Below are 12368 nucleotides of genomic sequence, written 5' to 3' on the forward strand. Positions count from 1 at the left end.
CATCTTATATATATTTTCGAAAGTTTGTTTGTTTGAAGCCCGATTTTTCATTGGTTTAAAATCAGGGAATAGCTATTTGTGATTGGACACGCGTTCCCCAGGTAACAGATTGCACTGACAGGCTCCGCCCCCTATTGACTTGGCATCCCATAATTGGCTGCAACGTACATCATTCCTCGCTGAATTGCCTAACACAGCAGCACTGCGATGTTGGCCACAGCGGGTTTACACAGAGGCAGGACAGTTGTCCTGTCTCGTATAATTGAGGGACTAAAATGCATGGAGACGCGATGGAGGGACTAATGGTAAAGATGAGGAAAAATTATGCCAAATGGGCATGAATCAGAAGTCCCCGTCCCTCATCCACCACTTGGTAGTTTAGTCTAGGAGCACTGACTTAGTACTTTTATTTCCTACAGGGAATAAAAATTTTTTTAATCATATGATCATAGTGTTAAGGATATTTAATGGTGCTTCCAATAACATTGGGTCCGGTGTCACCAGTATTCCACCTGTACTTACGGACCCGTTTTCTCTGCACTAATTGGCAGCTCCTTCTCTCTCTGTGCTGGATAAAGAGAAGGGGCAGCCCTTTCGGGCAGAGTTTCCGCAGCGTTTGAAAGTAAAAGAAGTTCATACATACCGTTGTCTTGTTGACGCGTCCCTCTTGACATCCAGTCCGACCTCCCTGGCTGATGCGGCAGTCCATGTGACCGCTGCAGCCTGTGATTGGCCTGTGATTGGCTGCAGCAGTCACCGGGGATGAAACGTCATCCCGGGAGGCCGGACTGGTGGAAGAAGCAGGTAAGTTAACTTTTAATACTCTCTAATTATTATGCAGGTCGTGCTCCCATATAAAGTAGGGGAGCACGGTCAGTAAAAAGCAAAAACAGGACATGTCCTATCTTTTGCGGAGCCTTTCTACGGCACGGACACCTTCCTGTAAATATACAGGAAGGTGTCCATGGACAATAGAAGTGAATGAGTCCGTAATTACGGACGAATTCTACGGTCGTTTGCATGGGGCCTTACAACACCTAATTGGGTATTTAAATAGTGAGCTTTTACTCTATCTATACCGTAAGTCAACCTCCCGAGCAATGCCCGGTATAAAAGCTAGTTTATATTAATCCACATTGCCCCAGATGGTAATAATAATCCTTTAGTGCTCGTCACAATAAAAGTGCCCCATCAGTAACCGTGCCCCCACACCGTAATAATGCCCCAGTTGAGCCCCCCGTAGATAGCACCACACACACACACAGTCCCTGTAGAAAGCGTCAAACACCCCCTCTTGCCTTGAGTGCCACACATAGGGCCCAGAGAGCCCCAGGCCATATATGTACCAGAGCGGAGCGCGGTAGCTTACCGCTCTGCCTGTTGTTGCTAATATTTAGCAGGTTACGCGGCAGCGGTCTGAGTGAGGTCAGTGCCGGCCCGGGAATGGACCACTCCAGTCACCTGACCTCACTCAGACTTACTTGGCCGCGCCCTGCATATTTTCAGATTGAAAATATGCCCGCGGCCGATTACTCTTCCCTTTTTGGCGTATGTCCTTTTTGGTGCAGTGCAATGTTCTGGGAGAACTAAATCCCGGACGGTGCTCTTTTCTGCCGTACGGCAGAAAAAAAACACCTGTTTTTGCGGACTTCGAAGTCCTGCTGTTGTTGCGCTGCAGGAAAGATCTGAGGACCTGATTCAGGTTTTTACATGCAGCGGACCTCGCGGGCCACATAAAATCAGGTGGCGGGCCGGATTCGGCCCACGGGCGTTATGTTTTGACGTGTGGCCTAGAGAAAGAGACTAGTCTGATCTTAAGTTTTTGAGTGAGAGAATGGAAATTGTTCTCTTCCTGGGAAAATTGCAGCATGATTCATTTTTATTTTTTTGACACTTAATTGGTACATGAGACCGGAAATGCTGAAAGAATGGAAATAAGGCCGTTCACGTTTGTTAAAGTTTTCTGGAAGGTCTTTTCTCTCTTTTTATAAAATGCTTCGCTGTGAACAGGATTTGAACCTGTGGGGAGACCCTGTCGGAGGCCATCACCGCTTATATTTTATTCCTACTCTCTGAAATCGAAGAACTTTTGTTTAGGGGCAAAGCCTTAAATATTGGATCAAGTGTTTAATTGGTGAAAGAGACCCCAGCAGTTTTTTTTTGTAAGAAATAACTTAGATACAAAGTAATCAGACCTTATTTGGCACAGCTTTAACCCCTTAGTGACCACCAATACGCCTTTTCACGGCGGCCACTAACGGACCTTAGGCTAGGCCATCGCCTTTTCACGACGGCCCAGTCTAAGTCCTGCACGGGTGTCCTGTGCAGGCTGGAGTCAGAGTTCGGTGTCAGGGTGTACGGTCTTCATTGTCTGGAGGGGGAATAACTTCATTTTACTCTTCTCACCTGAGAGATATACCATAAATGTCTGATATATGGGGGTCCCACCTCTGTGGAGAACAGGGGTCCCCCGACCTGCCTGGTGAGGTGATAACTACATACAGGTGGAGAATGAATGGAGAGGTGACCACACATGTGCACGACTCTCTCCATTCACTTGTATAGGAGGTCCAGAAACAGCCGAGCACGGCCAGAGGTGGAGCCGCATCTATCAGACATTTCTGGTATATCCTGGGGAGAAATGTCCGTGTTGGGAGTACCCCTTTATTCCATGTGGTGACTGCTCTGAGAAGATGTTTCTCTCTCTCAATGATCAATAAGTGAGGTTCTGTATGTCACACATGATGTTGTCCCCTGTATGATTTCCATCTTCTCCTTTCTTCATAAAGACGTCTGCAGTACTAGATCCTCCAGTTCCTCCAGTTTTCTCATCTTCTCCTCCACAACGATCCTTCTCCTGAATGACCCACCAAGGATGGACAAGGACAGGAATGAGATGAGCAGAAGAATATTAGACTTCACATTGGAGATCATCTACCTGTTGAGCGGAGAGGTAAACTTTTCTACATTATAGAACAAGTCACACATAGGGAAGGGACAATACATAATAGGAAGTAATAGGAAGTATCCAGTGTCCGGTATAACAGCGTCCAGACCTTCCAAGTGACGTCAAGAAGCTGAACATCAGCCACCAATATGGTCAGTTATGTGTCATGTCACCAATGCAGCAATAGTAATGTTGTAGAGCAATGAGAATGACAAGGAACCAGGATGACATCTATATAGAAACATAGAAGATGACGGCAGGAGGAGAGCACGTGGTCCATCTAGTAGCCCATTCGTTCTATTTTCTCAATGTCTTCTTGTAGGTGAGGTCTCCAGTATTACAGATGTGGGGTCACTAGAGCTGTATACAGCGGGGTCACAATCTCCCTCTTTCTACTGAGGGGGAAATACTGTGTTCAGTTCTTTAAGTGTCTCTCTCCATACACAGGAATACACAATAGTGAAGAAGACATCGGGTGACTGTACGACTCCCATCATCCATGAGTCAGGAGGATGGAGCAGTAGTCCGAGCGCCATCACAGAGCCTCCCCCTCACTCCCGGATACCTGAGAAGAACAATAAAAAGAAGATCTTAGAACTGATCTACAAGATGATGGAGCTGCTGACTGGAGAGGTGACACTGCTGGGAATGCTGGGAAATTCTACAGTAACAGCACTGGAGGTGTCTGGGTGATGACTGTATCATTGTGTGTGTCAGGTTCCTATAAGGTGTCAGGATGTCACTGTCTATTTCTCCATGTAGGAGTGGGAGTATCTAGAAGGACACAAGGATCTGTACCAGGAGGTCATGATGGAGAACTACAGGCCGCGCACATCACAAGGTAAGAAGAGACCGAGATATTTTTGTTTTGTTTATTTTTTTGAAGTGTTAACTTTGTCATGTGCAGCATATACACATGTGATTCCTGATCTCCGATCACCTGTTCCTTGCTTTGCTGCAGTGCTGCACTAGGGAATGTTCACAGATTTGTTGTAGTAATTGGTAATTTGTAAATGGTAATTTGTTGAATTTGCAGCATCAGGAGGTCATATTTACAGAAATCAAAAGCTCTTTCAATCAAAAAAAACTGAACAGGCCAAGTTACATGTTAACATAGGACCCCTTTTTGATATCACCTTCACAATTCTTGCATCCATTGAATTTGTGAGTATTTGGACAGTTTCTGCTTGAATATCTTTGCAGGATGTCAGAATAACCTCCCAGAGCTTCTGTTTTTATGTGAACTGCCTCCTACCCTCATAGATATTTTGCTTGCGGATGCTCCAAAGGTTCTCAATAGGGTTCATGTCAGGGGAACATGGGGGCCACACCATGAGTTTCTCTCCTTTTATGCCCATAGCAGCCAATGACACAGAGGTATTCTTTGCAGCATGAGATGGTGCATTGTCATGCATGAAGAAAATTTTGCTACGGAAGGCACGGTTCTTTTTGTACCACGGAAGAAAGTGGTCAGTCATAAACTCTACGTACTTTGCTGAGGTCATTTTCACACTGTCAGGGACCTTAAAGGGGCCTATCAGCTCTCTCCTCATGATTCCAGCCCAAAACATGACTCCGCCACCTCCTTGCTGACGTGGCAGCCTTGTTGGGACTTGGTGGCTATTCACCAACCATCCACTACTCCATCCATCTGGACCATCCAGGGTTGCACGGCACTCATCAGTAAACAACACGGTTTGAAAATTAGTCTTCATGTATTTCTGAGCCCACTGCAACTGTTTCTGCTTGTGAGCATTGTTTAGGGGTGGCTGAATAATAGCTTTATGCACACTTGCAAACTTCTGGAGGATCCTACACCTTGAAGTTCGTGGGACTCCAGAGGCACCAGCGGCTTCAAATACCTGTTTGCTGCCTTTCAATGGCATTTTAGCAGCTGCTCTCCTAATCCTATTAATTTGTCTGGCAGAAACCTTCCTCATTATGCCTTTATCTGAACGAACCCGTCTGTGCTCTGAATCAGCCACAAATCTTTTCACAGTACGATGATCACGCTTAAGTTTTCTTGAAATATCCAATGTTTTCATACCTTGTCCAAGTTATGCACTATTTCACGCTTTTCGGCAACAGAGAGATCCTTTTTCTTTCCCATATTGCTTGAAAGCTGTGGCCTGCTTAATAATGTGGAACGTCCTTCTTAAGTAGTTTTTCCTTTGATTGGGCACACCTGGCAAACTAATTATCACAGGTGTCTGAGATTGATTACAATGATCCAAAGAGCCCTAAGGGTATGTTCACACGGCCAAATTTCAGACGTATACGAGGCGTATTATGCCTCGTTTTACGTCTGAAAATACGGCTCCAATACGTCGGCAAACATCTGCCCATTCATTTGAATGGGTTTGCCGACGTACTGTGCAGACGACCTGTTATTTACGCGTCGTCGTTTGACAGCTGTCAAACGACGACGCGTAAAAATACAGCCTCGTCAAAAGAAGTGCAGGACACTTCTTTGGACGTTTTTGGAGCTGTTTTCTCATAGACTCCAATGAAAACAGCTCCAAAAACGGACGTAAAAAACGCCGCGAAAACGGCGCGAAAAACGCCGCGGAAAATGCGAGTTGGTAAAAAAACGTCTGAAAAGCAGGGTCTGTTTTCCCTTGAAAACAGCTCTGGATTTTCAGACGTTTTTGTTGACTACGTGTGAACATACCCTAAGACACAATACCATCCATGAGTTTAATTGAAAAACTAATAATTCAATATTTATGACACTTAAATCCAATGTGCATAATAATTTGGAACACAGTGTAGTTTCCATATAACTGAATGTTGTTTCTGCAGCAGGTGCATGGATTTTAACTAACCACATTCAGATTAGTTGTACAATCACATACATTTCTGCCACCATTTCTCCATGTGTGAACATTCTCTTATATAACCAGTGACTGATCCGAGCTGCTCTTATAATCTCTGCAACAAGAGGAGTGTAAAGTTCTACCATGTGGGAACAGCGGACATGACAATCGTGTGGAAAGATGTTCGGTGTGAGATCTACTAATTCTGGAGTCTACTATCCTGCACATGGACTTAACCCCTTCCCTCTTTAGCCACTTTTGACCTTCCTGACAGCCTCATTTTCAAATCTGACGTTTCACTTTATGTGGTAATAACTTCGGAATGCTTTTACCTATCAAAGCGATTCTGAGATTTGTTTTCTCGTGACACATTGGACTTTGTTACCTGCAAAATTTGCTCGCAACATTCCATATTTAATTATGAAAAATACCAAAATTGAGCGAAATATTTGCATTTTTCTAAATTAAAATGTATCTGCTTGTAAGACAGATAGTTATACCACACAAAATAGCTGCTAAGTTACATCCCCCATAGTTATACTTTAGATTGGCATCCTTTTATTTTTCTAGGATGTTACAAGGCTTAGGCCTCATGCACACAACCGTAGCCATGTATGTGCACGGCCGTGATTTTTGGGTCGGACAGCCGCAGAGTGTCACCCACAAATCGCGGGCCGTGCACATGGCCACGTGCATTAATTTCTATGAGCCTGGACTGCAGAACATGGCCGTAATAAGACATGTCAGTTCTTTCTGCGGTCCAGGCCCTGGGCCATGCACAGACCGTTGAAAACACGGTCGTGTGCATGGCCCCGTAGAAATGAATGGGGCCGCAATTCTCCCGTGGATTTTTATGGGGAATTGTGGCCGCAAAAGCACGTTCGTGTGCATGGGGCCTAAGAACTTTAGCAGAAATTTCTCACGTTTTCAAGAAAATTTCAAAAGGCTATTTCTTCAGGGACTGATTCAGTTGCGAGGTGGCTTTGAGGGCCTTATATATTAGAAACCCCCAATAAGTCACGCCATTTTAAAAGCTACACCCCTCAAAGTATTCAAACAGCATTTAGAAAGTTTTTAACCCTTAAGGCGTTTCACAGGAATTAACCCGTTAGTGACCGCCAATACGCCTTTTCACAGTGGCCACTAATGGGCTTTATTCTGATGCAGCGCCGTAAAAAGACTATTGCATCAGAATAAATAAACAGAGCAGGGAAATGTCAAATCTCCCTGTTCTCAGCTGCCAGAGGTAGCTGAGGGCTGGGGGCGGCCCTGCTCGAACGGGTGAGATCGATATTAGTATCGATCTCACCCGTTTAACCCCTCAGATGCGGTGCTCAATAGTGTGTGCCGCATCTGAGTGGTTTTGAAGAGTGGGAGGGAGCTCCCTCTCATCCCACCGACACCCGGCGATGAGATCGCCGAGTGTCTGTGTCTCCGATGGCAGCTGGGGGCCTAATAAAGGCCCCCAGGTCTGTCTGTAGTGAATGCCTGCTAGGTCATGGCGGAGGCATGACCTAGCAGATGCCTGTCCGTTTTAAATGGACAGGCAGTAATACACTGCAATACAAAATTATTGCAGAGTATTATAATAGCGTTCGGATGATCGCATATTAAAGTCCCCTAGTGGGACCAGAACAAAAGTGAAAAAAAAAAGTTTAATAAAGTTAATAAAAAAAAAAAAGTGAAAAAATATTAAAAACCCACTTTTCCCCTTATAAACTGCTTTACTATTAACCCTTTCAGGACCGAGCTCATTTTGGCCTTCAGGACCAGCCCCATTTTTTCAAATCTGACGTGTCAATTTATGTGGTAATAACTTTGGAATGCTTTTCCAACCGATTCTGAGATTGTTTTCTCGTGACATATTGTACTTTAGGATAGTGGAAAAATTTGGTCAATAAATTCATTGCTTATTTGTGAAAAACACAAATTTAGAGAAAATTTGCAAAAATTATGATTTTTCTAATTTTACATGTATCTGCTTGTAAAACAGATAGTAATAACACACAAAATAGTTACTATTTCACATATTCCATATGTCTACTTTATATTTGCATCGTTTTTTGAACATTATTTTATTTTTCTAGGACTTTACAAGGCTTAGAACTTTAGCAGCAATTTCTCACATTTTCATAAAATTTCAAAAGGCTATTTTTACAGGGACCAGTTCAGTTCTGAAGCGGCTTTGAGGGCCTTATGTACTAGATAGACCCCATAAATTACCCCATATTAAAAACTGCACCCCTCAAAGTATTCAAAACAGCATTCAGAAAGTTTCTTAACCCTTTAGGCGCTTCACAAGAATTAAAGCAATGTGGAGGGGAAATTGACAATTTTTATTTTTTTTGCTGAAATTCATTTGTAACACAGAAGGTTTTACCAGAGAAATGCAACTCAATATTTATTGCCCAGATTCTGCAGTCTTTAGAAATATCTGATATTTGGCTCTAGTGTGATAATGGACTGAAACACAGGCCTCAGAGGCAAAGGAGTACCTAGTGGATTTTGGGGCCTCCCTTTTTTTTTAGACTATATTTTAGGCAACATGTCAGGTTTGAAGAGGTCTTGTAGTGCCAAAACAGTGGAAATCCCCCAAAAGTGACACGCTTTTGGAAGCTACACACCTCAAGGAATTTATCTAGGGGCATAGTTAGCATCTTGACCCACAGGTCTTTTGTTATATTTATTGGAGTTAGTCTGTGAAAGTGAAAACTTGTAAAGCTACTTCTCCTGATTACGGCAATACCCCATATGTGGTATTAAACTGCTGTTTGGACCCACGGCAGAGCTCAGAAGGGAAGGAGCGCCATTTGGGTTTTGAAGCGCAGATTTTGCTGGATTGGTTTTCAGTTCCATGTCGCGTTTGCAACGCCCTGGAGGGAGCAAAACGGTGGAAACCCCACAAAAGTGACCCCATTTTGTAGACTACACCCCTCAAGGAATTTTTCTAGGGGTATAGTTAGTAATTTTGACCCCACAGTTTTTTTTGTTGAATTTCGTGGAATTAGGCCGTGAAAATTAAAATCGATTTTTTTTTTTCTGAAAAAACATAGAAATTTGTAATTTTTACAATGAATAAAGGAGAAAAATCACCCCAAAATTTGTAAAGCAATTCCTCCTGATTACAGCAATACCCCATATGTGGTAATGAACTGGTGTTTGGACCCACGGCAGGACTCGGAAAGGAAGGAACAATATTTGGAAAAAATGGGGAGAAACCTCCAGCTCACCAAATCCTGCGTCCCAGCCTGACACCTCGCACGGATCTCCGCGACGGCCCACGGTGGAAGTTGCAAGAAAAAAGGAGAAATGATCCAGCGCTGTGTCGGGATAAAAAGGATACGTGGATCCCACTTTTATTGGCAATAGAAGATATAAAATGTAGAACGAGACGCAGTCCCAGGATGGTTGATGGTGCGGGCGTGTGCCCGAGCCTACGCGTTTCAAGCACCGACCGTGCTCATAGTCATTTGGCTTTTGGAGCTCAAATTTAGCTGGAATGGTTTTCGGGTGTCATGTCACATTTGTAAAGCCCCTGAGGTACCAAAACAGTGGAAACATCCCAAAGGTCCCTTTGGGGGACTGGAACGAGCGATCATTAGGTCGCTGGTACAATACACTGCAATACTAATGTATTGCAGTATAATATCATTTTTACAGGCTCCTGTAACAGCGCGATCGCTGTTCCTGTCTGTTAGTCCTGGGTGTCAGCTGTAATACACAGCTGACACCTGCAGAATATGGAGCGGGCGCAGCACATGAGCCCGCTCCATATATAACCCCCCCGCACCACGACATGCGTTAATCCGCTGTGGGTGGTGCAAAGTGCAAATTAAAAATATATTATTTTTTTTAAAGGTTTTCTTTATTAACTTTTCTCAAAATACAAATGTGAAATTGCACACAAAAACAAACATAGCTTACTGACCAACCACACTAGTTGGCAATAACAATCATCACGGAGAATAATACAGTTACAATGCAAAAGCCAGCATGTAAACGTAACAGATCACATGAGCATATTAGTTTTTTGCAAGGAGAACAGGATCAGCATGTGACCTTCATTATTGCCCAAAACAGACAAGACAGACAACAATTCAGACATCATTCACACATGGGAATTTAGACAGCAGTGTCCGAGATCTCCATCCACCTAGCCCATATCTTCCCGAATTTATCGAGGCACCCTCTGCTAATGTATAACTTCTGATATAAGGGTATATACTTATTTACCAATTGCAACCAATTTTCTAGGCTAGGACACACCGTGGCCTTCCATTCCATGATCATAATTTTCCTCGCACAGAACAAAACAAATCGAAAAAATATTTTGTCATAATAGCCTTGTACTAATTCATTCATAATGCCCAAGAGGCACACCTGAGGGAAGAGAACCCGGGGAAACTCAAAAGTTATCATGCAGAAACTCTACAACCCTTAATAGTGAAATCCTAGGGCAGGACCATACACAGTGAAGGTACGTGCCAACATCCAACTGACGCCTAAAACAGCTGTCCGACCCAGAGGCCCCAATTCTCTGAAGTCTAACCGGAGTATAGTAAATTCTGTGTAAGAACCGTGACTGTATTAAAAAATCACGAGCACTAACAACTGTATCAAAGAAGGAATGCTCTACCTCCCTCCACTCCTCCTCCGACAAATCAGGGATATCTCTTTTCCACCCCAGGAATGCCCTATCAAAGGGTCGTTTTACAGAGGATAGCAACAAGGCATATGTCTGAGTAAGGGTCTTAGGAAGGTCCGGGGTGCCGAGCAGGTCCTCCAATCTGGAAAACCCCAGAGCTGGCATGGCAGATCCAAACTGGGCCGAGCAGGCATGTCTCAATTGGAGATAATGATAAAGCCCCTTCCTCGAGACCCCAAACCTCTCCTCTAGCTCAGAGAATGAAACAAAACACCTGTCCACAGAGTATATTTGGCCTAAGAATCGAACCCCTACCCCAGCCCACATCATCGCTCCCGGCAGGGACATCAGGTGAGGCAGCCATGGATTGTTCCATAACGGAGTCCTAGGAGAAACAGAAGAATCCGCAGCATCTCTTATTAATAACTGTGCCTTCCTCCAGGCATTAACTATAGTTTTTAACGGTAATGGCGCCTGACACGAAGATTTAAACCTATATAAGAGGTTGGTAAGACTCTCCTAGGAGGTCATGATTGCTCCAGCCAGCGCCGTGGCCGCATTACTTAGGTCAATATTAATCCACCAGTGAGCCAGCGCCAGCTGCGAAGCCAAATAATATAGGTAAAGGTTGGGTGCCGCCATCCACTTGGGGCCTGCAAAAGATGGAGACTAAACCGAGGTGTGCCCCCTTGCCAGTAGTACCCACGCAGAATCCCATCCAGGTGGCCAAAAAATAGTTTGGACAAAATAACCGGACAAATATGTAGGAGGTAAAGAAATTTAGGCAGATTATATCATTTTGAAAAGATTTATCCTACCATATAAGGAGAGGGGGAGGTTCCTCCAAGTGTTTAGCTGCTTTTCAGTAGAGGCCACCAAGGGAGATAGGTTAAGCTTACGAAAGCGTAACAAATTAAGGGAAATCCGCACCCCAAGATACGTAAATTGAGACACGACCTGCAACACCCTAGCGACAGGCTGTTCATATAACAGGCGGACAAGATCAATAAATCTTGGACCAAAATTTAAACGGGAAAGGAGTATCCAGAGATACCGCTATTCAACCGAATCAAAGGCTTTATATGTATCCAGAGAGAGAACAAACCCAGGGGAGGTATCATATTGTGCAGCATCAATATTAAGAAACAACCTGTGTACATTAATATCCGTACCCTTCCCAGGCATAAAGCCTGTTTGGTCAGGATGAATGAGGGATAATATAACTTTGTTTAATCTGGTGGCTAATATCTTGGCAAGTATCTTGGCATCTGAATTAATTAGCGAAATGGGCCGATAGGAATCTGGAAGAGTCGGATCCTTCCCAGGCTTCAACAACACCACTACTAGGGCTTCCCTCATAGATGCTGGCAGAACCCCCATCTCCAGAGCAGCAGAATAGACTTCCTTAAGCCTGGGCACCACAACCTCACAGCTATCCTTATACCAATCAGCCCCAAGGCCATCCAATCCGGGGGTTTTACCAGATGGCAACAACTGAATCGCACCAGTGATCTAATCTTCTGTAAGCGGGTTGTCCAACTCCTCTGCCTGCGCATCAGTCAAACGCCACAGGGGGAGGTCATCCAAAAAGCGTTCTATATCCTCCGGAAGCCCACTACATCTGGAACTATATAATTCAGCATAAAAATCACTAAACACTTTATTCAAGTCTTTAGGGAGAGTACAGAGAGTTCCCCGCAGAAGAAAGGATAGATGGAACAGAGGCACACGGGCGTTCCAACCTAGCCAAGTATTCAAGAAGTTTGCCATTTTTGTCACCAAATTCAAACACCCTTGCCTCCGTATGCAGCACCCGCTTTTTAGTTTGTTCAACCTGTATAGTGTATAGTTCCCTCAGGACCCCTGCCCACCGACTCTTCGTACCTGGACAAGGATCTGCAATATAGTCTCTCTCCGCTCTCTGACTCTCCTCTATCAGCGACCTCTCCTTCTCTCTGGA

At 44.2% G+C, this 12368-nt stretch overlaps 1 protein-coding gene across 2 annotated transcripts in view; it reads left to right on the top strand.

Moving 5' to 3' along the window:
- Positions 1-12368, top strand: part of LOC142660751 (uncharacterized) — an 85656-nt gene that overhangs the window by 21813 nt on the left and 51475 nt on the right. For both annotated transcript variants that reach the window (XM_075837714.1, XM_075837624.1), the window contains exons 2-4: positions 2790-2953; positions 3395-3580; positions 3710-3788. In XM_075837714.1, coding sequence (XP_075693829.1) covers positions 2876-2953; positions 3395-3580; positions 3710-3788 — 343 coding nt within the window. In that variant the 5' untranslated portion in view covers positions 2790-2875. The remainder of the gene's footprint in view (positions 1-2789; positions 2954-3394; positions 3581-3709; positions 3789-12368) is intronic.

This window comes from Rhinoderma darwinii, chromosome 1 (assembly GCF_050947455.1).
Source record: "Rhinoderma darwinii isolate aRhiDar2 chromosome 1, aRhiDar2.hap1, whole genome shotgun sequence".
Classification (NCBI taxonomy): domain Eukaryota; kingdom Metazoa; phylum Chordata; class Amphibia; order Anura; family Rhinodermatidae; genus Rhinoderma; species Rhinoderma darwinii.